Genomic DNA, 24616 nt, shown 5'->3' on the forward strand with positions numbered 1-24616 from the left:
AGCCCCCTTTCACATACATTCATTTGTTTTAAAGTGCTTGTAAATGCTGGCTTTACTAATACACTCAGCTATCAACATAAAATGTAGTTCTGTTCTTTGCAGCAGGCATATTAACCCTCTGTGCTACTTTATATCGAGTCAAAGCTGCTGCGGGACAAAACTCCAGTCTCTCCCTTGCAGGAGCGTTAATTACAAGAGGTATCTTGACATTTTAATTGTTTCCTGAAGGCTGGACACACAAGAACTTTTCAGCATGTGCTTTTAAATCGCAAGTTTCATAAGTCATTGCTAAACACAGCGCCTTCCTGAGGCCAGCGCCCCACAATCGAGATCAGCACCCGGTGTGGCTGCACCAGTCGCACCACCCTAAAGCCGGTCCTGCAGAACAAGCTTGGGTTCTTATGCACTGATCTGAACCGCCTTGCTTTAATAGAAAATACTTTGGGCCTTTATTAAGAGAGCCTCTATTTTACGGTCACTATTAAAACACCTATTTGTGCAGTGATAGCAATTCCAAGTTTATCACACCCAGTAATTACTGGTTTAAAACTGAAAAACAGACTCCACCTTCGGAGGTTTCAGGAGGGCAAACCTGTCGACATTTAATGAGGGAAGAGGCCTAGTAATTACCAGGACACGTGGGTGTTGGTGAGGAAAACACCAACGCCTGCTTGGTGTGGCCCATTCTGCAGGGCCCAACTACAAACAACAGATTTACCGCCCTCGATAAATTCCGACTGCCTTAGGGTTAAGTGCCCCGCCCTGCTGCGCTCCTTATTGGGCCCTTAACATTTAATTTTTAAATATACCAGGTATTATTTTTACATCTCGTGGCTCTCAAGAGACAGGAGACTGAGTGTTCCTTGGGAGTATTCATTTTTAAAATAAAGGGCGCTCCAAGGTCACAAAGTGACTAAAATGAAAGACACCATGACTTCTATTTCATATGTGTAGATATGTTTAAACAGTATTTTTGAGTCATCTTTTGTGATGAATATTTCTCTACACTGTGTCAGCTTTGGAAACTACAAAAATACGCGGCCTATCGCTTGATTCAAGCTATGTTCATCTGTGACAGCCCTTTAAAATGTTTGATTCCTGTTTAATTTCTTAAATGTATAAAGGCCTGGGAGGAGAAATATGTGCTATTCAGTGCACCGTATGTTTCAGGGAAATAACATTTATTGCTAGTACAGCCCCGAGGACCCTATTTTATAACACAGCTACCCCTTCATGCAACCAATCAGTAAACTACACCAAAGGGTACTGACTGTACACAAAAGCCTGCATTCTGGACATGCTCCATTACATCTGTTTGTGCTCAGGCAAAATCTATGCTGACACCTTAATGGAATATAATGAAATATACACCTATTAAATCAAACTGCTTCCTTGAAAAAACACGCCGTGAAAGTGTTTCAACCACTGCCCGAGTGATGACCTCACAAGTGTGGCTTAGCTGGAGGATACAAGGAGAACCAGCCTTTTCATCAGCAGCTGGGAGTGCTCCAACAGCGCACATATTTTGCCTGGAGTGTCCAACACCACGCACTGCTCCCGGCGGTTACCCGGCAGACTCTTGTCACTTCTGCTCACAGTGGGGAAGCGAAGAGAGGGAAGTCTGAGGGGACAGACCGGCTGGTGACGTGCACAGGTCATGGTTTGAGAGACACAACGCTGAAGGTGAGGCATATATGTCTCCACCCACCTGCTCTTCTTCTTTCAAAGTGGCCGGAGTGACGCTGTATAAAATAAACTATAACTACAGCGATAAAAATAACACCAGATGAAGCCAATAATCCCTGTTAGATCATTATTATTAAAATGTGGTGGTGGTGGTGTGGGGGGAGGGGGAGCTTACACCATTTTGAAACAGAAGCGAATCTGCGCACAAGTGATCGCCTATTTGTGGGGCAGCTGTAATGCTGGCAACCATAATCCTGGACTCCTACCTGTTAGCTGTGCCAATCCCCCCTGTGACTCTGAGTCCTTCCTGCCTCCTTTGCGCCAGGCAAGCAGTTCTCTGATAAGGCCTCAGTATGCAGGACCTCACCAGGTCTTCACCATCAATGAACGAGTTACACACCTCGGCATAACCACGTAGGCGGAAGAATCCAAATCCTCAAATCAAAAAGCAAGACCATCGTAAATGAACCCGAGCAGGAAATGCATCTTTCATTCTATCAATTGCTTTTAAGTAACCAACTATTAGTTCCGCCCTCTTAGAGCAGCTACTAATACCAGAAACCCGACCTCTAACAATCAGCTTAACGAACAGGGCCTCTCTTGCTACAGAAGTACAGCCATCCCACGTTGTCTGTCTTTGCTAGTTTTAATGAACAAATGTTTCACTGGAGGATATCGTATTGTCATGAACAATAAAAAAATTATTGTGGACTTATTTTGCTACGGGATAAACATATCTGAGCACACACAACATTTAGCTCAGGTGGCATAATACATTAAATCCTCTTGCATCTGCTGGGCAAGTCATGAGTTTGAATCTCAAGTTCGAATCCCGAGTACCTTTACATTGGGTAGCAGTAATACCTATTATTTACTGTGCTATAAACAGTAGAAGTAGAGTGACGCGGCAATAATCAAGTTATATTTAATGACCATGTCTTTTTTCAAGCGTCTCAAAAGCAACCTTACGGTTGATGCCCTACCACTGGCCGATAGTTCCCCAGGCATGTGTGTCTCCACAGCACCAAGATGGATAGTTTTAATGGATATTTCTAACTGCAGATTCCTCACCTTAAAATACTCCCCAGGGGCAGGATTGAAGCCACAAAGCTTTCTCCAGAAATGTTCCCATGCACCAGTACGTGGTGCTGTGCATCTCTGTCTTGACACACCCTGGAAGTGACGGAGCGCAGCCGTACATAACCACTACCCCTGTGCACTGATATCAGTTCCTTTCATTCTGTTTCATCCGATGTGCATACGGATCTCAGCTCACAATATTGTCAGCCTTCTGACAACTCCAAAAATCAGGAAAAATACAGTATACTTGGAAACAATGGCTTCTTCAAGGACTACACGTATCAAACCATGCCATATCGAACACAGATGTTGGCCATCGATCAGAACAAGGTGTGCTTTTGGAGTTTAGACTCGTGGCATGACTCAAATATGTGCAACAACTTACATAAGATCGGCAATGCGGCAGACATGCAGCAGACGTGCGCAGTGGGTGAGCCGCGGGCGTGCCAAAGGCGAGCACAGGGAAAGCCCATCTGCACCCGTCCGCACCTGACCGGACCCAGGGGCCAGTACCCCTGCACGTTCTGGCACTAATAGGATTGTCTATGGCACAGAATTCCTCCATTCCTGTAGATCAATTGCTACAGAGACCGGAAGGGATTTGGGAAACTCACCAAAGCCACCCTGCCATTTATAGACAGTCAAAGTTACCTTCACGTGGATCTACAGATTAGTTCTGAGTCAGTCCAGACTCAGGAATTGTCGGTGAGTACTCTTTTTGTTTGTTAAACTGCAGATCCCTAGTGGCTTATAAACTAGATATCAATCTCTTTCAAAGTACCTAGAGACCCACAGTACTATTTATGACTGAGACTTGGCTCCATGACGGCGCAGGGCCAGATGTGGCGCTAGCTTTGCCTAGTGACTACCTGATAAGATTAGACAGACCCTCAAGGAAAGGGTGTGGAATTGCCTTTTTTTTTAAGGACACAGTCAGGGTCTCGTCCAGTCCTTTTCATCTCCCTGACTGTGAGAGTTTACTTTTCTCCATTCTTCTAAACCCCCACTACACTTTTTCTGGGATTCTAATATACCATCCTCCTGGTCCATCACAATCTTTTTTAGAAGCTCTTCCCGAGAAAGTTGCAGACTTAAGTTGTACCAGACCCAATTATACCATTCTTGGTGATTTTAATATCCATGCAGAAACCTTACACAATGCTGCTGCTAGAAGCCTTTTAACTGATATGAAGGCATTATATCTCACTCAACTGGTCAGAGGCCCCACTCACAGTAAAGGGCATACCACAGGTCTGTTTTTTTAGTAATATAGTCAACCTAATGGCCCTACCTCCTATTCCATTAGCTTGGTCAGATCATATGTTAATCTCCCTCAATCTTACTACCAAAAAGTTGGCCAATCCTTCCCAATCTATATCTCAACATATAGACGATGGCATCTGTTGAACGCCCCAGAATGGATTGGTGCTATAGAAAATTCCAAACCAATCCTTAATGAAAATATGGCCGACTCCTTAGAAGTATTTAATAAGTGGATCACCAACTGCCTTGACATCACGCTTCCATGCACAGTAAGGCAGGCCAGTAAACGGAAAAAAAGAGCTCCCTGGTTTTCCCCATCTTCAATCATTAAAAAGAGAGTGTAGACCCCTAGAAAGAAAATGGAGGAAATCTTATGATACTTCACACAAAAAAGAATATAGGACAGCTACTGGACGATTTCATGTGGAAATTAAAGTGGAGCTAAGTAACTACTATGCGATGAAGATAGAACAGACTGCGAATTCCCCTAAAGATTTTTTTTAGTATACTAAAAGAAATCGTATCCCATCAGGCCCAAACTGAATACATTAAAGCCTCTTTTTAAACACAGTAGTGAGTTAGGTTCTTTAAAAAAAAAAAAATCTCAGATATCTATTCAGCTTTTCCCACACAGTTACACAACCTCCAGGAGGGGAGTGGACAATGTACTGGGGACACAGCTAACCTGGCTAGGATGCCTCCCATTTCTATAGAAATGACCCAAACTCTATTGAGTAAGCTTAAATCTGGTTCCCCGTTGGACCCCACACCAAAATCAATTCTAGCCCAAGGAGCATCGATAATAGACCCCATTTTGACAGATCTACTGAATCGCTCACTGGCCAGAGGCTTCCTCCCTTTACAGTGGAAGCATGCAATCATAAAGCTGCTGCTCAAAAAATCCAACTTGGATCCTTCACTATTGAACAACTATAGACCTATTTCAATGCTGCCAACTTTGGCTAAGATTTTGGAAAAACATGTTAATACTCACCTATCCCCTTTTTTGGAAGACAATCAGATTCTTCACCCATCTGAGATGGGTTTTAGGCCAGCTCACAGTACAGAGTCTGCACTGATAGCAATGACGGAAGAGGTCAGGAAGCGATTAGACCAGGGAATGGTCTCTGCAATCGTGCTCCTTGACTTCAGTGCAGCCTTTGACACCGTGGACCACACTACTTTACTTGATAGAATGAGGGAAATCAGAATTACAGGACTTGCCCTGAAATGGTTCACAGAGTTCTTAGATGCAAGATCCTTCCAGGTGCTCGATCGATCCTTCTACTTTAGTAGCTTCAAGAGCCACTTGGGACTACCTCAGGGCTCATCTCTAAGCCCCACATTGTTCAATATGTATATGCTACCCCTAGCAAGGATAGTGGAGCCATTTGGGCTCTTGTTGATATCCTATGCGGATGATACTCAGCTGGTAGTCTCTCTTTCCTCTCCGCACAATTCTTTCGACTCCCGGCTGGCCCCATGTCTACAGGCAGTCTCCAACTGGATGGCGTAGTCTAAACTTAAGCTGATTGGAGATAAAACAGAGGTTATGATCATGGGTCATTCTTCACATTTACCTCAAGTAACACCCACCTTGCACTCAGTAGGAGATCTTCCATCGCCCAAGAACCTTGCACTCGGTAGGAGATCTTCCATCGCCCAAGAACCATATCAAGAGTCTGGGTGTATGGCTTGATCCATGGCTCACCATGGATCACCAGGGAAAGAAAATTTCCTCTACTTGTTTTGGGATACTTAGACTTCTCAGGAAAGTTTTTTATGTGCTCCCATTTATAGCAAAGAGACTCATTGTACAAGGATTAATAATCTCACGTTTGGACTATGGGAACGCCCTACTTTAGGCTCTCCAAATTATGTTAAAAAGAAAATGCAGGTGGTCCAGATACACGGCGGCTCACCTTCTCTACAACATCCCCAGACATCAATCGGCTAAACCTGCCCTCTTAGCCTCACACTGGCTCCCCATTGAACAGCGACTGAAGTTCAAGGCCCTATGCTGCATTCATGGGGCCCTTCATGTCAAGGGTCCTCCGTTGCTGCGGACCTTGGTCACCCTATACAGGCCAACAAGACAATTTAGATCATCATCAGCAGGACTGGCAGTTATTTCCCCAATTAAAAAAGTCAAATGGGGTGGAAAGTCAATGGCCTATCTCAGTGCCAAGCTCTGGAATTCCTTGCTTCTCTCTCTGCGGCTAACTAGCCACGGGCTATCATTTCGGTGGCTATTGAAAACTTGGCTGTATTAATATCTGTTCCCTATGTGAAAGTCATTGGAGATTTTATTTGAAGCGCTGGGAGGCCTCAGGGTAGCTATACGCTCTATAAATAGCCATAACATAACATAACAAGTACACCTTCTTACATCCAAAGGCAATGCGGGGCTGAGAAGTGAAGGTGTATGTAGCCAAACACAAGAAGAATTTGCTGGACATGTACGTCCTGCTCCAAGTACAGAGCACAGGCTTGCTTCCAGTGTCACTCCAGTGAGAAATCAACTCTGTGGTCAGAGTCCTCTGATAAATCAAAGTCTAAACATAAACAGAAGACAGTGAAGTGGGATTCTACCCCTTTCTGCACTTTCTACATAAAAAAGAAGGGATGAGGTTGTCATGTTGTCAGTCGGTCTTTCTCTAGGTTTCTGGCTATGGAAGTTGATACCACAGCTGATCCCAGTGCACACCACATTTCCTGGGCCATCAGTGATGCAGCAGCAGATTAAAGTCTTTAAGAAGGCCATGTTACAGATATTTGACATTCATCCGGCTCCCTCAGGCAAGCTTTCTTGCCCCAGGTATCTACAGGGGCCCTCAGTTTGGTTACAGCTGGTGGATTCATCCTTGGCACTGTCTGATCCCTTTGCACATTTTACAGGGTCCGTACCGGCTTCAGCACGGACTTCCACCCAGGCTCTGTGACCTGTGTCGGTCTCGCCCTCATCGGTGTCAGTACTGACTCTAAAGCAACTACAGCACAACCCTAACTAATGTCCTACAAAATTACTAAAACACAACTGGTCAGCATACAGTCTGATTCTGCCCCTACTAAGGGAGAGGATGTAGCGCAGCGGTCAGACCGACCGCCTTGGGAGCCCAAGATCCGGGTTCAATCCTCGGCGTCAGTGCAACGTCCTGTAATTCTGGGTAAATCACTTAATTTCCCCATCCCCGTGGACAGCGCCTTGAGCCCCTCACAGGTGATAAGCTGTGCTATATAAATCTACATTTCACTAATGTGGGCACACCCATTAGAGGCTACATCATTTTTTTGGCTCAGATTTTGATCAAAGCTTGTCACCACACAGAAGTGATAGTGGGGATGGGAATGATATACCACCTCAATATAATGACAATTTTTATTTGGACTTACAAGAGGCCGGTGGGCTTGATACTTCCCCTGATACAGTGGCAAATTTGCCATTTAGATCTTCAATTGAGGAGAGTGCATCACTTGCAGAGGTAATTAACAAGCTGCAGAGGTCTTGGATATACAATTACCCTCTGTTGAGATTAAGACAAATGTCCTAATGAAATCTTGCAATGTGAGCCAGCCACATGTGAGCCCTTGCTCCCTTTCAATGAGGCCTTCACTGATGCCTAAATTGGCACCTGGTCAAAGCCCTGATCTTGCCCACTGGTGAATAGGCAGGTGGCCAGACGTTCTACTCCAGTCTGGTTGTTCAGGCTTCAACCAGCAAGGTGAACCATTGCATTCCTCATGAGTCCCCCAGATAGGATGTCTAAGAGGACTGAGGCACTCTGAAAACAAAGCTTCTCTTCGGCCAGCCTACCACTGGCATCAGTAAATGCAGTTTGTCTATGAGGTCAATATGCACATGCCCTCTCGGACATAGCCAGTGAGATCTGGTGAACCTGGAAGACCTAATGGCCTCACTGTCTCAAACCATTCAGAATGGACAAGTTGCCGGTAAATACGTGATTTGTGCTTGCGCTGATTCTACTGATTGTCTGGGAAGCGCAGCTGGCACCTCCGTGTTGTTCCACTGCAATGCATAGATGCGTTCCATTCTCTGGAGAAGTACAGTACTTTCTCAAGGATATGCCTTTCTATGACTCACACCTGTCCACTGAGGAAACAGATTCTGCCTTATAAAATGTAAAAGACAGTAAGCCCACGGCATGCTCTTTGGGTATTTTGACACCAGCCAAACAGTTTCCTCGTTAGTTTAGGAAAATCTTTAAATCTAATCTCGGGGGCTGGCATATAGTCAACACCCCAGCCTCTGCAGCAGTCACCCCAGTCTTTTCAAGGCCGGGAACATGGATCTAAACGGTAACATGGAGGCCACCATTTGCTCTTCCTGACACATCAGAGTGACTCTCAGAGGAGCACCTGTATATTCTGTTGGAAGAGATGCAAGGTTTACTTTTCAAAGAGGGCATTGAGAGGTTTTCCAGACTTGGAAATAGGAAGGCTTGCTACTCTTGCTATTTTCTTGTGCTGAAGATGATGAGGTCCTTTGGTCCATATAAGATCTTTGTTCTCGGAATGCTTTCCTGTGGAAGGACAAATCCAAAATGCTCATGCTAGCCCAAATCTTCCCTGCCTTGAACCTGAATGACTGGATGGTGTCCTTGGACCAGTATGATACATATTTCCCTATGGTCATCCTGCATCCAATGGATGTTCACTGTGGTTCAAAGTAGGCCAGGAACATTTCAGTTTTCCATGCTCCTTATTGGCCTTACCAGTGCTCCTCGGGTCTTCAGGAAACTGACGGGGTGGTTTTAGCTCATCTTCGGAGGTCGGGATGCCTTGATGACTGGCTTTTGAAAGTGAGCTTGCAACAGTCAGTCACACATCACCTCCAGACGATGGCTAACCTCCTGAAATCTTTGAGGTTCAAAACCAATGAGACAAAGTTGCACCTGGCACCTTCATAGAGGATTCCCTTCAATGGAGCTATCCTGCATACAGTACAGGTCGTGGCCTTCCCTAATTGCAATGAGTCCAAGTCATTTGGGCTCTGATCCCGATATTTCAGCCTCCAGTCTGGATCTCAGTGAGAGCAACTCTGAGGGGTCTTAGCCTTTAACCCTCCTGTACCCTCCTTGTGAACTACGTCAGGTGGACTATGCGGGCTCTACAATAGAGATTGAAATTGTAATGGGCACCGCACCAAGGAAACCTATTGGGTGCCATTCACATTTTAGAGACACCACATGATCTTCAGTGGTGGTTAGTCAGCAGCATTTGGGCCAGTGTCAGGCGACTCACTTTCCCACTGAGAGCTGACAGTGGCGACAGGTGGGTCACTGCTGGTACTGGAGGTCATCTGAGGAGGTGGAGACTGGAGGAAAACCTGTTCTATATCAATCCGCTGGATTTGGGGACTATTTATCTGGTGCTGAAGGCCTTTGTGCATTCCATTCAAGGGAAACTGTTGCAGATTCTAACGGACAACACCCTTGCCACGTAGTACTTCAACAAGCAAGTTGGAGTGGGATCCTGGGTCTTGCAGCTCTGCATTTGCCTGGTGTGTCTGGGCATTTCCTTGATTAAGAAATACCTGGTGGGAACCTTGAATTTCAGGGTGGATGAGCTCATCCAGCAGTTTCTGGCAGATGATGAATTGCATCTACATCTGGCAATTGGGGGAACCATGACGGGATCCTTTCATTGTAGGAAGCTGGGTTCTGGTTGCAGTACCCTTCCCCCCCTTCTTGCCTAATTTTTTATGCAACTTTGACTGAAGTGCACTGGGTCCTGCTAAACAGGTCCCCAGTGCCAGTGCTTCTTCCCCCAAAACAAGACACCTGGTCACTTGACCCCTAAGTGGCCAGACCCTTTAGCCCCTCTGTATGTCCCTAGTAAATGGTACCTCAGGCCTACGTACCAAAGAAGGTCCCTAAAAGCTGTAGCATAACTTGTACCACTCTAAGGGACCTAGCACCAAACTCACACAGACTGCCACTTCAAGATGTGTGTCACGGTGCTCCAAAAATTGAAAACATGACATGAACACTACCTGTAATATTTGTAAGTCACCCCTACAGCAGGCCTTACGGCCGTAAGGCAGGTTACATTATATTACAGGTGAGGGCATATCTGCATGAACAAATATGCCCCTACTATGTCTTTGTTGATTCTTAGATATAGTAAGTGAACAGGGAAGCCATTCAAAATACATGTGCTGGACACTGGCCAATATGAGTTCCCCAGCTACATGATGGCTTACTGAAAGCAGAGATGTTTGGTCTCAAACATCTCATATTAATAAACCCTCATGGATTACAGTGATGGATTTATTAATACAAGCACCCAGAGGGCAACATAGAGGTGCCCGTAGGAAGCTGGCCTGGTGTGTGGTGGGTACCATAGGTACTTATATCTTATACCAAGTATCCCCTAATAGTGAAATGTAGGCAGTGTCTAGAAGCCAGATTCTCTAGAGGTAGCTGTGGATGAGCAGCCAAGGCTTATCTAGGAGACATACAAAGCTCATGCAATACCTCTGTAGTCAGACAGCACTTATATGCATGAAAGAAAACACTCAGTGTTACAAAAATGAAGGTACTTTACGCAATACCAAAAATACTAGATAGGCAATTATCCCAACAGGAGATATGTAAACAGACTAAATAGATACACTAGTAATCAGAAATAGTCTTAAATAGCAGTATAAAACTGTGCAATAGCAATAGACAATAGTGACCCTAGGGGGAGCCCAAACCATATACTAAAAAAAATGGAATATGAATGCCGGACCCCCACCTAGGTAAGTGGAATCTGTAAAGGAGAGCTGGGGGAACTAGGAAACTCCAAAGATAAGTACCACAGTGCCCCCAGCGACCAGGAAGAAATGAGTAAGTTACTGGATTTTTCCCAAATCACCAAAAGGACTAAAAATGAAGATAATGCAACACCCAGACAAGACTGCAAGAAACCAGCGGTGGATTCCTGAAGAGGAAGATCTGAAAAAGAAGGGGACCAAGTCTAGAAGTAGCAGAAGTGTCTGGTGGTGGTATGAGCCACTACCCACCCGTCTGTGGTTGCAGGAGTTGGTCGACGGTAGGAAGCAGACGGTCAGCAATGCAACCCTGGAGTCGGTGTGGATATCCTGAAGGATGCAGTCAATGTCCCACACCAGATGGAAGATTGCAGTATGTCTGTGTAGTGGAAAAGCCACCAACAAGCCTTGACAAAGGCAAGAGTCGCGGCAGAAGAAAAATTGACTTGCCGGGGACCAGCAAGGTCCAGGAGGACTCAAACCAAAGGGGGGGGGGGGAGGTGTTGGGGAGTCTCAGGGGAACTTTAGCAAGGCAAAGAGTCCACACAAGAAAAGGCAGCCCCCACAGGAGACCCACTGGAGGACGACCTAGAAGTTTCAGAGGAGCCCAGCAGCACACCTGAAGAAGGGTCCCACACTGCAGGAAAAGCACACAGAGGGCTGTGCGACGCAAGGAAGAGTGCTAGGGACTGGGGCTACACAGAGCCTGAAGATACCTAGGAGGAGATGCCAACAAGCCTTGGTAGATGCAAGAGACGCGGTGCACGAAGGTACTGTCCTGCGTGGGAAGACAAGGGCTTACGTTCACCAAAGTTGGGCAGCTGGCAGAGAGGACCAATGGAACCACTCCAGATCACCACCACTCATGATAAGAGGAGAGCCATGCAGCCGGTCGTTGTAGCAGTTGGTGCCTGCAGATGCAGGGGAGTGACTCCTGCACTCCAAGAGAGATTCCTTCTTGTGCAGGCTGAAGACTTGCCACCCTCAGATGATGCACAGCCGGGGAAATGTTGTAGAAGCTGGAAGGAGCCGTAGAAACAATGTTGCATGCAGAGTCTTCGTTGTGGATGCAGACTGTCGATTCCGGAGGGTCCGGTCGCAGTTCCAGTGGCCAGAAGTTCAAGTAGTGGTTGCAGAGGAATTCTGCTGGAATCTTGCAAGCCGATCCACCCAAGATAGCCCTGGAAGGGGGATTGGTCACCTAGCCAGATTACCACCTATTAGGAGGGGGGCTCTGACATCACCTGCCTGACCTGGCCACTCAGATGCTCCCAGGAGCCTCTAGCCACCTTGGATTCAAGATGGCAGAATCAAGAGACCTTATGGAGGAGCTCTGGGCACCACCCGATGGGTGATGATGGACACTGAAGTGGTCACTCCCCTTTTCACTGTCCAGTTTCGCACCAGAGGAGGGACTGGAGGTCCCTGAACCAGTGCAGACTGGTTTATACAAGGAGGGCACCAAATACACCCTTCGCAGCACACCAGTGGCTTGGGGGGGCATGTATCACCTATTTCCAAAAAGAGAGGGTGCTACCCACCTCTCCCAAAGGAAATCCTCTGTTCTACCTTCCTCAGCTGGTGCTGATCAAGTAGCAGGAGGGCTGAAACCTGTCTGAGGGTTGGGAGCATCTTAGGCTGCTCGGAAAACCCCAGAAAGCTGGTAGGGACAATGCTGGGGGTCCTTTAAGGAGCTCCCAGAGTGCACTGAATCATACTTCCAATACTGGAAACGGCATTGGGGTATGATTCTGACATGTTTGATACCAAACATGCGTAGGTTCGAAGTTGCTATTATGCAGTCCAGTACACGCGTAAAATGGCATCCCTGCACTCACTAAGTCCATGAAAATGGAGCTGGAGTTCGTGGGGGCACCTCTGCTCATGCAGGGGTGCCCACACACACAGGTACCTGCACCCTACCCTCTGGGCTAGGAGGGCCTCCCATAGGGGTGACTTACAGTGACCTATAGTGAAAAGGGTGCATGTACCCTTTCATGCAGGCTGCAATGGAAGGCCTGCAGATACACCTTGCAAGCGCTCCCCATTGGTGGCATAATACATGCTGCAGCCCATGGGGGTCCCCTGGTACCCCAATGCCTGGATACCTGGGTACCATATACTAGGGACTTAAATGGGGGCACCAGTATGCCGAATGTGGGTGGGGTCCAAGCAACCAAGTTTAAAGGGAGAGAGCATAGTCACTTGGGTCCTGGTTAGCAGGATCCCAGGGCACACAGTCAAAACATACTGACAACAGGCAAAAACTGGGGGTAACCATGCCAGAAAGAGGGTAATTAACTACAGTGCCCCCTGAAAACCTAACAACTGCTGGTGGGCTAACCAGCCTGCCACCAAGAGACGAGGGTCTGACTTGCAAAGGTGACAGCCTTTGCTCTCTGGAGGTCAGAAACAAAGCCTGCTCTGGCAGTGGTGTTAAACACCCCTCCCAACAGGATGACCTGCAAATCTGCATTCCTAGGCAGGAAGCTCCAAAGGAGCCTACCTCCTTTAGTAGGCAGATCTTGCTCACCTCAGAGAAAGATGCCCCGCCCCCCGCCCAGTGCCCATTTGGTCCCTGTACAGGTGGGAAAATTAGCTATGCAGGAGGCGTGTTACAGTGCCAGTACTGATACACCTCAAGGGTGACCAGCAAGAAAGTGAACACAGCCTTAGGAATTCCACCTTCTTGTGTGTTTTGGAGTTAGGAATTCTGAGACCGGGTGATGGCCACTCCCCAAAGGAAGTAGTCATTTAGGGGGTGTAGTGACCCCAAGGGTAAGAAGACCAATGACTGCTACCCTTCAATCTCCTTAATATCCCGTAAATTGAGTATTTAGGGGCCCGCCTGATACCAGGACCTCAGATCTTCACTGGACACAAACAAGGAGTGGACTAAAAGCCTGTTGACCCGAGAACCAAGGTACATGACGGACTTGGCGCCAACCCTGCTAACATGCCTGCTGCACCTGACCCTTGTGGAGCAACTGACCTGTCCTGCTACTGTAACCTCCAGAAACTGGGACAGCTTCCAGTGCATTGTAAATTGTCAAGAAGAACTCCCTTGGAGCAGAGCAGCTGCTTCTCTGCATCTGCAGGCAACCCAAAAACTGTGAGGACCCCAGACCACCAAAACCCGATGTCGGACATCACCACTGCACCCGAGCTGCCTAGCCCAAGCTGACGTGGGCCAATGGTGTCCACGAGGTTTGCTGGCCCTCCAAACATGAAGACCACCTCGAGCTCGCCCACTGTGGACTTCCTGACGGCCTCTGTCTGCAAGCCCCCCTCTTATGAGACCTCTGGTGATGGAGACCTGACCATCCACTGCACCTCTGCACCCAGATGCCCTGAAGTGAGGAGAAAAGGCCCACTGGTGTCCCTAAGTCCCCCAGTCTTGTGAGACCCATGCCCACTTGTTGGGTCAGTTGGACTGGTCCACCAGTCCACACCTACAGCCTGTTTCTGTGGGCCCCCTCTACTGCAAGCACCACCGGTGAACAAAACCCACTGATCCAAACCACCTCTGCACCCAGTCGCCCCAGAACAAGGAGAACAGAACTAGTGGTGTCCATACGTCCCCGAGCATCGCAAGAACTGATCCCCTTTGGTGGTTCACTTGGACTGGACTCTCGGTCGACTGCAGCAGCATCTTTGTGACCAGACCGATCCCCAATGACTTACACAGGCCTCCCCAGTGCGGCCTGAGGTGACCTGTTGGTGTGGGCTAGGACCCTGCCCTGTACTCACCTTAAGTCCAAACGATTGGTCCTGTAAGCTGCTGTGAAGTACCTGTTTGTCGTGTATGTTTTCTCTCTCATAGAGTAACACTGCAGCAACAGAAAAATGAACTGTCATGTTTTGAAAACTCTAAAAATTCCTATATCGGAAATTACTCACCTGATCAAATGATCTTGATATCTAAATTTACATAAAAGTATGAGCTGTTTTTATAAATTGGTGTCAGATTTCTTTATTGGGAGAATGTCTCATTTACTGCGTGTGTGTGTGTCCCTTACATGCTGAACAGTACCCTCTGGTATGCTTAACTGCTTGCTCACACTACCACAAAAGAGAGCATTTGGGGTGTCATTTGTGCCTCTGTAAGTCCTCTGGGGTTTTCTTGGACTCTTTACACAGTGTACCTCTTTATGGTCCACTATATAACAAGCCAGCTTCCTATATTCATCACCAATGAGAACGTGCAGTGTCAAAAGCTTTGCGTGTTCGAGTTTCCAATGCGCACTCACTAAGAGATGCATTCCAGCTGGAAAGGAACACATGACTCCTGTACACCTTTCCACCTCTGCCTCTCCAGCCCCGAATTCTGAAAAAGATTAACAACTGGGCTCAAGTTATCCTTATGGCTCCGGATTGGGCCAGGAAATTGTGGTACTCGGACATTCTGGGCATAACTATGTGCCCTCCGATCACCCTACCACTATGGGAGGATCTTTTGCTACAGTAGCAGGACAAGGGTTCTTCACCCACACCCGCACAATATTCACCTCCATACTTGGAGACTCAATGGCAACAGCTGACTGCCTTTGATTTCCCTACTGAGTTTGTAGATGTTATCTTGGCAGCCAGTAGGTCCTTCAACCAAATCAATATATGCCTGCTATTGGGACAAGTGTGTGGCTTGGTGTGGTACTTGGCAAACTGACCCACTTTAAGTTAGGTTATCCTATGTTTTGCTTTACATATTGTCCCTGTACCAGAAAGTATCTGCCCTGGGCACAGTTAAAGTATACCATTTGGCCTTTTTGTGGTAGCTGGATCAATCCTCTTTGTTTTAATCATTCGTTGTGATGCATTTTTTGAGGGCGTTGCAACATTTGTTTCCACCCCTTCCCTTTATCATGCACCAGTCATGTAGGGGTCTACAACCTTTCGTGTAATAGGTGCTACTTATTATCAATAACAATTATTCTGCGCTACAATTAAATAGAGTTTTAATAGTTACCACATCAGGCGAGATTGCTTTATAACCTACCATATGCAAGATTACCGGCAGTGATCACCTCAGTGCATCAAGCACAGTTGTCAGCAGTAATGTAAAAAATGCTTTGTCAAAGTGAAATGCCATTATCAGCAGTGCCCTGCTTATTAAGATTAGTAATGAGTCTCCTCAAAGCTGCATGATTAATCACTCAAATATCAACTTTAATATATTTTGAAATTCAACCGTATTTCTTGAAACATCTGCTTATGAGTTATGAAAATACGCATTTCTTCATTTTGAATACACATTTTTCAAATTTTGGTATAGCTATATTAATTCAACCAAGTAAAAGCATATAATTTAGTTAACTGATCCACAGAAGAGCAACTTACAGGTACCTGGAGAGCGATCACTTGCTCACGAGCTACTCGCTGGAGAGGCCTGCACCAGTGGGACCTTAACTTGGTCCTCACTTTCCAGAGGTGTGCTCCTTTTGAGCCACTACACTGCTGGTCACTACAGTTTCTCACTCTTAAGAAAACATTTCTCATTTCAATAACATTGGCACAATGGATGAGTGAGCTGCAAGCCCTCTCCACTACACTACTTTCTTCCGAGGCAAGCAGGGCCTAAGAACCAGAGCTTCCATCTTCTGAAAATGGGACTGTTTTTCACGGTGAGCAAAACGTTACCCTATCAGCTTTCTTTGCTCCACTTCACACTTCTAAAGAGGAAGAAAGACTCCATCGGCCGGATCCTATAACGGCTCTTAAATTAAACACAAATCATATCAGGGAAGATTATCGTATGGATAATAAGCTCTTTGTGGGATTTGCTGGTGCGATAAAGGGCAAGGCAGTGCAGAAGACGACCATCTCTTGGTGGATCATACTCTATTAAAATCTGCTATCCATTGGCCAAGAAACAGCCCCTGGAAGAATTATGAGCAAATTCTACCACAGCGAAAGCTGCTACCACTGCAGTGGACGGCATTCCACACATTCACAATAGCCAGGGCTGTCGAGTCTTGCAGGACTTTTTGGATGAGCCAGTTTGATGCATTGGGAATATTTAAAATGTGAGGAATCTGAGGTTAGAAGTATCTATCAAAAATCATTTTAAAGTGATGATACACCAAATTCTGCTGAGTCTTTTCCTGCACTTAAGACTTGATTTGACAGCAGGAGATCCTCTTGAACTACTTCTCAAAAATACTGCTTCCTTTTCCTGACGTGGGGAGGCTAATGTCTATTTCGAACAGCTAACACCTTAACCAAATCCAGTTCTGGTTGTAGGCATGGAAAAGCCAGACTGTTCCTGATACCTGTAATTAGGTACCTCCTACCAGAGAGCACAAGCTGCCTGTTGGCAAAAAGATCTACTGTCAGCTTACAGAGAGCTTGAAGCCTACCCATTGTTTACCATCATTAGCATTACTGTCACTTCCTCTTCTTGTTTTTGCTCTCCTGTGAAGGATGGACACATTACTTATGTCCTTACACTATTTGCTTTCAAGTACTATACTTTCTTCTTTTGAGATAAACACTCTATGAGAGCGCATGTATTTTCCGCCTCATGTACTTCACTCTCCCCACATGTAGTGTTGGTCTCTGTCGCCGTGTGCTTTTTCCCACCCTCTCCACGTTGCACTCGCCCTCATGAACATGTCCCTCTGCTTTGCCACTTCTAACCCCCTGCACTGCTTTCTTGCCTGGCTGCTGCTCACGTGACCAATCCATATTACTGTGTCCCACCTGTTACTTCTCTCTGTTCAGCTCTGGCATCAATTTTGCTTCCTCTTCCACTCCCCCCGTGTTGCTTCCCCCCACCCATGACCTTTGAGCTGTTTACTCCCCCCACCCGCACCCTCCGCTTTGTTTACCCAACCCTCATACTATATGTTGCTTTCCCCAGCCACATCGTTTGTGATGGTCCCGCTACCTGCACTAAAAAATAAAATACTCTACTTATTATTTTTATTTAACAATCAAACTTGGTAAATAAAAGAACTCTGGTGTCATTTTATAGGAGTGCACATGCATGTTGTGTTTGCCTACAAAATGAGGCAGCTATCACTGTTTTCTTTAGGCAAGCCGCACAACATTGGTGGCGCTGTACAACATGGCTAAAAATCACTGGGAAAGCCAGTAGGTTCCAAACGCAAGAACTATTGGCTTTGGCAATGCTTGTTTTTTAATAGCCAAGGAGCAGCTGCCTTTTCATTGTATGAGTCAGGAATTTTCTTCTGACAACTCTAACAACAGTCCTGGCACTAGCAGTAGTAGAGCTCTAGGTGGTGTTCTCGACTGCAAAGTCTGCATAATGACTACACTTCTGTAAGAGAGACTTCCAATAGAATGTTACGTTTGAATGCTCCCTTGCCAGTACTTCCTGGAAGGTGGTTATTTCAGCAACCAGTAAAATTCTTGACGGTTAACACATGAACAATGTATGTGTAAGAGGAAACGTTACTATTTTAAAAATCTTAGGCTCTATCAGGAGATAGAGATGGTTTTCTTTTACTTCAATATTGTCTTCTTTCTCACAACTTACGTCTGAGCAGGTTTAGAGCCTACTTAATACCATTAAATCTCGCTCTCCACTTGTCCTTCAAAAATAATAAATCTGGCCACCGAGGTTATATCTTTACATCTAAACAACATTTTTAACTTGATGTTCAGCTCCGGCCAAGGAATGGAAAAAAAACATCAATCTTGCGTCTTCTAAAAAATAAATACAAAAAAGACCTTGATGCTTCGGACTCTAGCAACTACAGACCAACTTCTCGCCTTCCTTTGCCAGCCAAAATTGTTGAAAAAGCCATTAATCAAGAACCTACCTCCTTTAATAATAACAACCGTCTCCTCGACCCGACTCAGTTCGGGTTTAGAATTGAGCATAGTACTGAATCGGCTCAAAGCATGTGAAGAAATAAGACTGACCCTAGGCAAAGGAGGAAATGGTGCGCTGATCTTGTGAGACCTCTCGGCGGCTTTTGATTCTGTCAACCAGAATTTGTTGACGTAATGCCTTCAATCAGTTGGAATCTGGGAAGCGGCACTTGCGCTCCTCAAATCCTTTCTTTCGGAGCGAGAGCAATTTGACCCTCTTGACACATTAACATCACTTCCTTTTTCACTACCACGTGGAGTTCCGCATGGATACTCCTTAAGTCCCACCATTTTTAATCTTTATGTTACCCCTTTGGTCGGCCTTATAAAAACGTATGGCTTTTCTGTAGTATCCTACGCCAATGATACGCATATTGTCGTCTCAGTGGCTAGTTACCCCGAGGACACTGCAAACAGATTCCACATATATAAGGCATACATTGGTAAATGGATGAGTGAGAATTGCCTGAAACTAAACTCAGGGAAAGACGAAGTTCTGTTGTTCAGAAAAAAACAACTCTTTTTGGTCCCGCAATTGGTGGCTGCAGGACCTTGGCACCCTACCTACACCTGTTGCTAAAGTGAAGAACCTAGAAATCTTATTCAATAACACACTTTTGTTTGAAAACCAGAATAATGCCATCACTTCATTTTCTTTTCTCCCTTTAAGGATCCTTAGAAAGGTGTTTCCCATCATTCTACAAGAGTTGCAAAAGACTGTGGTTTTTGTTCTTGTATTGTCCAAACATGACTAAAGCAACGCTCTTTATGAATTTACAAAATTCTTAACAAATTACAGATTGTGCAGAATGTCTCAGCCCATTTTTTGTTAGGGATTCCCAGGCATCAGTCAGCCTCACAAGCCCTAATCCAACTTCACTGGATCCCTGTGAGGAAGCGTACTGACTTTAAAGCACTCTGCATTAAATCTAGAGCAGATCATGACTCTGGTCCTGAATACATCAAATGTTGTTTGTGGTATACCCCTCCCAGGCCACTATGCTCATCCACAGCAAACAACGTAGTTGTTCCGACGTTCAGCAGATATAATTGTGGCAGCAGAAGCTTTACTGTTTACAGGGCCAATCTGAAAGAAATGACAGGTCTCATCCCCTTTAGGAAAGCACTTAAAACGTGGCTTTTCAGTCAATAGGCATCATATATCTGTTTTTTTTAGTGTAGGTTTTATTACGCCTACTTTCCTTTTGTTTTGTTAGCGCCTAGACGCCTCTGGGCATTAGTGCCCTACATAAATATTATTTTCATTTCATTTTCACATCTGTGTTTCTCTGGTGATTACCTTACTAATGATCACAGGAAAGCTGTGGCGAATGGTGAGGTGCCTGCGAAGGCATATGAGGTGTGGGAGTGAGTCTTTTTTTCCGACAGGCTACATTGAAGTCAGCTTGGAGACCATGACTGCACTTGGCAATGGAGGCACTGCAGTGTTAGTGGAAGAGGCCTCAGTGAGATCTGATGGTGATCTTCTGCAGGTATTCTAAAGACAGAGGCCATGGGGGTGCTGGGATGTCAGTCAAAGTAATCAACAGACAGCCTTTTCCTTAGCAACAATGTGCCTCAGGTCTGGCTAGGTGGATTTGATCTGGGCTAGCACCAGGATGCCTTTTAAGTCACAGTAGGGCTTTACATATATCTTTGTATTCATCCCTTCAACTGAACAGCATCTTGATATTAAAAGTCTCAACATTCGCAACAGCGAAGGTGAACGGACTCTGAATTTCTTGACATCGAACGATGACCTTAGGGCAAGTAGTACGAGTGACATCAGGTACTTTGAATGCTTCTACAGTTCCAGTGGTTCCTTGAAAGTGAAATTGATTTCACACTTGGCAGCTGACAGGAGGGGCTTCTACCCTTTACTGATGCTGAGATCTTGAATGTACGCTGGAAATGTCAATGACTGGAGTGGCGCAATTGATGTTTTCTTTTTTCTCTCTCCTCAGACCTGCTGTTCCAAGAGTCCTGAGGGCTGAATCACAGAGGGAACTGGTGCTTGCCTGGAGGTCCTCTTCTTTTTCTTCAGCTCAGGAGTCTTCCAATTTGTCTCTCAGTCTTCCCTTTCCTCAAGGGTTCTCTCCAACATTTTAGAACAGAGCTCTCAGTCCTTGGAAGAGAGAGGCTGGGAGGCGCATTAGACACACTTGTTGGGGACAGTTGCAGCTTTTTTCTTCCAAATGAAGAGCACTTGACAAAAATAGCAGGTATTGTGGCATGAAAAATCCAGTTTAAAAAGCAAGAAAAAGTCTTCAAATACTAGTACCAGAGAAGGTGGTACAAGAATATATCCAACAGTATAAGTACACAAAAAATAAAAATACCCCAATGTTTCAAGGTCCTAATCTCATGAGCTAGAAAAAAGAACTGGTTCTGAACAGTCAATAGAAGGCAGCATGGGAGTTGAAGCCCATGAACTTTTAAGGCAAAGAGCATTAGGCCTTAATGTTAAAGCTATCAGGCCTCCTTTTTTCTCATCCTAGATAGTTATAGGCACCTGTTTAGACTTTTGGGACAGCAAACAATATGTCTGGAAAAAAAATGATACTTTCTTATGCTTTGGCAGATGCTCTATAGCATCGGGCTTCATTTTATATAACAACCCTACAATGCATGTATACTTTTATTTGCCATTCATATGTCAGCACTGTCTTACCATGCCCTATTCTGCCAGGGACATTGGGTGTTGTTTACAGGGGTCCACTATGGTCTCTTTTAGACATTGAAGGGTACCTGCATCTCTAGTTTTGTTCTCCATGCCTCTGCTATTTTGACCCCTTCTGATTCTTCTACTTGTAGTTTACACTCTCTCTTTCACACAAACAATATTCTATTACGAATGAAGCCGGTGAAAGCCAGACATGTCCCTTTACTTTGAAGTACATTCATTTTAGTGTAAAATGTTTTTGCAAGTGGTGTTCATCATCAGAACAGTGAATGGCCTGCTCCCCCAAACTGTATTTCCCACAGTGCGCTGAGTCGTGTGCACTCAAGCCACCGAGATCCATATCTTCTTAAAGTTCTAAAATTCCATGTCACAAACGAAAATCAGGTGTGATAAGGGACAAGCATTGGGCAGGAAAGGCAGGCTCAAATAAGCTGTCATAGTATGTTAAATGTAATGAATCACCAATCATTCCATCCCTCTATGTTAGTAGGATACCATTCCTCTATGTTAGTAGGATACCATCCCTCTACTGTCAATGATTTGATCAGCAGTACAATACCTGCTCCCGTAGTGGTCACATCTGGTTTTGCTGGAGGTATGAACGGAGGCCAGTGTGGTGGATGCTTTGATACTAACTCAAACATCCGTAAACTCTCCTGCTTTAAAATTTCCTTATGCAAAACATGGAAGACAAAAATAAAATGTTAATCTAAATATCTTCTTGGTCATGATAATCAAACATGAGCATGCTGATAATGCTTACTGTTAGACATATGAACACAATAACAGTAGTTGAATAACATGCGTATTTTTCCGAGAGGCTGAATGAGAATGATCAAGCAAATATCTAACTGGACTAAAGATAGGGATTTAGAACTAGAGGAGTAGATAAACTAGAGATTGTATGTTAGAAAACAAAAGGATTGCACGGAACAGCATCCTTCTCTTACAATCTTTGTCTGCACTATTGTTGCAACTTTTCGAAAGTTTACACGTTCATGCAACTGAAAGTACAGAAAGGCTCCCATGATTTGAGTTAGTGGTCATAAACCGCCATGTATGACAAGAGGGTAGCAGACGAAGCCACAGAACCGTCTAAGTCAATCTCATCTCTCTTATTTTAGCATAAACTTTGTGGGGGTCATTCTGACCCTGGCGGTAATTACCGCCATGGCGGAGGTTGGCGGTAGCACTGCCAACAGGCTGGCGGTGCACCGCCTGTCATTCTGACCGCGGCGGTACAGCCGCGGCCAGAAGCGGAAAGCCGGCGGTGTACCGCCGACTTTCCGCTGCCCATGGGAATCCGCCATGGCGGCGCAGCTTGCTGCGCCGCCATGGGGATTCTGACACCGCTTACCGCCATCCTGTTCCTGGCGGTTCGCCCGCCATGAACAGGATGGCAGTATGGGGTGCCGTGGGGCCCCTGGGGGCCCCTGCAGTGCCCATGCCAATGGCATGGGCACTGCAGGGGCCCCCGTAAGAGGGCCCCACAAAGAATTTCAGTGTCTGCTTTGCAGACACTGAAATTCGCGACGGGTGCAACTGCACCCGTCGCACCTTCCCACTCCGCCGGCTCCATTCTGAGCCGGCTTCCTCGTGGGAAGGGTGTTTCCCGCTGGGCTGGCGGGCGGGCGGACTTTCGGCGGTCGCCCGCCAGCCCAGTGGGAAAGCCAGAATGACCGCCGCGGTCTTTTGACCGCGGAGCGGTCTTTCGGCGGGAACCGCTTGGCGGGCGGCGACTGCCGTCCGCCGCGGTCAGAATCACCCCCTGTGTTCTTTATTTGCAGATAACATACTGGATATTAGGATTCTACTGTGCACACAAAGGGGGTCATTCTGACCCTGGCGGCCACCGACCACGGGAGCACCGCCAACAGGCTGGCGGTGCTCCCACGAGCATTCTGACCGCGGCGGTTCAGCCGCGGTCAGAAGCGGAAAGTCGGCGGTCCCCCGCCGACTTTCCGCTGCTCGGGGGAATCCTCCATGGCGGCGGAGCGCGCTCCGCCGCCATGGGGATTCTGACACCCCCTACCGCCATCCTGTTCATGGCGGGTGGCGGTAGGGGGTGCCGCGGGGCCCCTGGGGGCCCCTGCAGTGCCCATGCCAATGGCATGGGCACTGCAGGGGCCCCCGTAAGAGGGCCCCGCAAAGTATTTCAGTGTCTGCTTTGCAGACACTGAAATACGCGACGGGCGCAACTGCACCCGTCGCACCCCTGCAACTACGCCGGCTCAATTCTGAGCCGGCGTCCTCGTTGCAGGGGCATTTCCTCTGGGCCGGCGGGCGCTCTTTTGGAGAGCGCCCGCCGGCCCAGAGGAAATGTTTGAATGGCCGCCGCGGTCTTCTGACTGCGGTGCGGTCATTTGGCGGCGGTACCTTGGCGGACGGCCTCCGCCGTCCGCCAAGGTCAGAATCAGGGCCAAAGTGTTGGCAAATTAGATTACTTTTACCCTATAGTGGATAGACTCTGGAAGGATACCAACGTTTCACAAGAGCTCATGTGTTCACTTTTCAAGCATTTCTAACTGGAGACTGGTGAGAAAATGATCGATAGGTAGCCATAATCTCATTCATACATATTTCAGTGTCTGATGGAGAATCATAACTTCAGTTGGGCCTTTCCTTGCTTGAAAGTGACATAACCGAGTTGTTCTTTTTTTAGTCACTGCTTCCTCTTGACCTGATGTATAAAGGAAGAGGGTCCATAGCAAAAGACCGAAATTAAGTAATACATATACATATATTACATGTCTGCATTTTGGCATTACACACATTTGGGATTCAAATTCCTTAATTAAAGAAATGATATAACCATGATTTCACCTAATTCTCAGAAATGGATCAAATCAGTGAATTGCAGATTGCAAACAAATAGAAGTTATAAAAGGTTCATCATGTCTGCCCTGCTTACCACTTACTTAGTTCTCTGGGCATAACAGCATCATTTTGGCTACTCAAACAACCTATCTAGTAATCAATTACATTTTTTAATCATCACTATTTCCTTGAAGTGAAAAAACAACATTCCATGCAATCAGATAGCTGCCCACAGTAATTTGTGTAAGTTTGCATGACAAACTATTCTGAAAACAATGAATGCATGAGGCACACAACATTTACCCAATTTCATGATTAAAAACAATAAAAGTAAGGCAAATTTTTAAGGGCACTTCCGCCCTTATCGGACATTATTCTCTACACGTGAGAATGTCATAAGGCTAGCATACACATTTTATTAAAAAATATACACACATTTCGCCCCATTTGCAGGTTATGTTGGCCCCCTGAAATAC

The 24616-nt window shown here is 46.1% G+C and overlaps 1 protein-coding gene across 1 annotated transcript in view; it reads right to left on the minus strand.

The window, feature by feature from the left end:
- The window catches only part of ATG4A (autophagy related 4A cysteine peptidase), a 173170-nt gene that overhangs the window by 2998 nt on the left and 145556 nt on the right, over positions 1-24616 (minus strand). The window contains exon 12 of the mRNA XM_069211583.1: positions 21883-21994. Within this exon, the coding sequence (XP_069067684.1) occupies positions 21883-21994 (112 nt within the window). The remainder of the gene's footprint in view (positions 1-21882; positions 21995-24616) is intronic.

This window comes from Pleurodeles waltl, chromosome 2_1 (genome assembly GCF_031143425.1).
Source record: "Pleurodeles waltl isolate 20211129_DDA chromosome 2_1, aPleWal1.hap1.20221129, whole genome shotgun sequence".
Lineage (NCBI taxonomy): Eukaryota > Metazoa > Chordata > Amphibia > Caudata > Salamandridae > Pleurodeles > Pleurodeles waltl.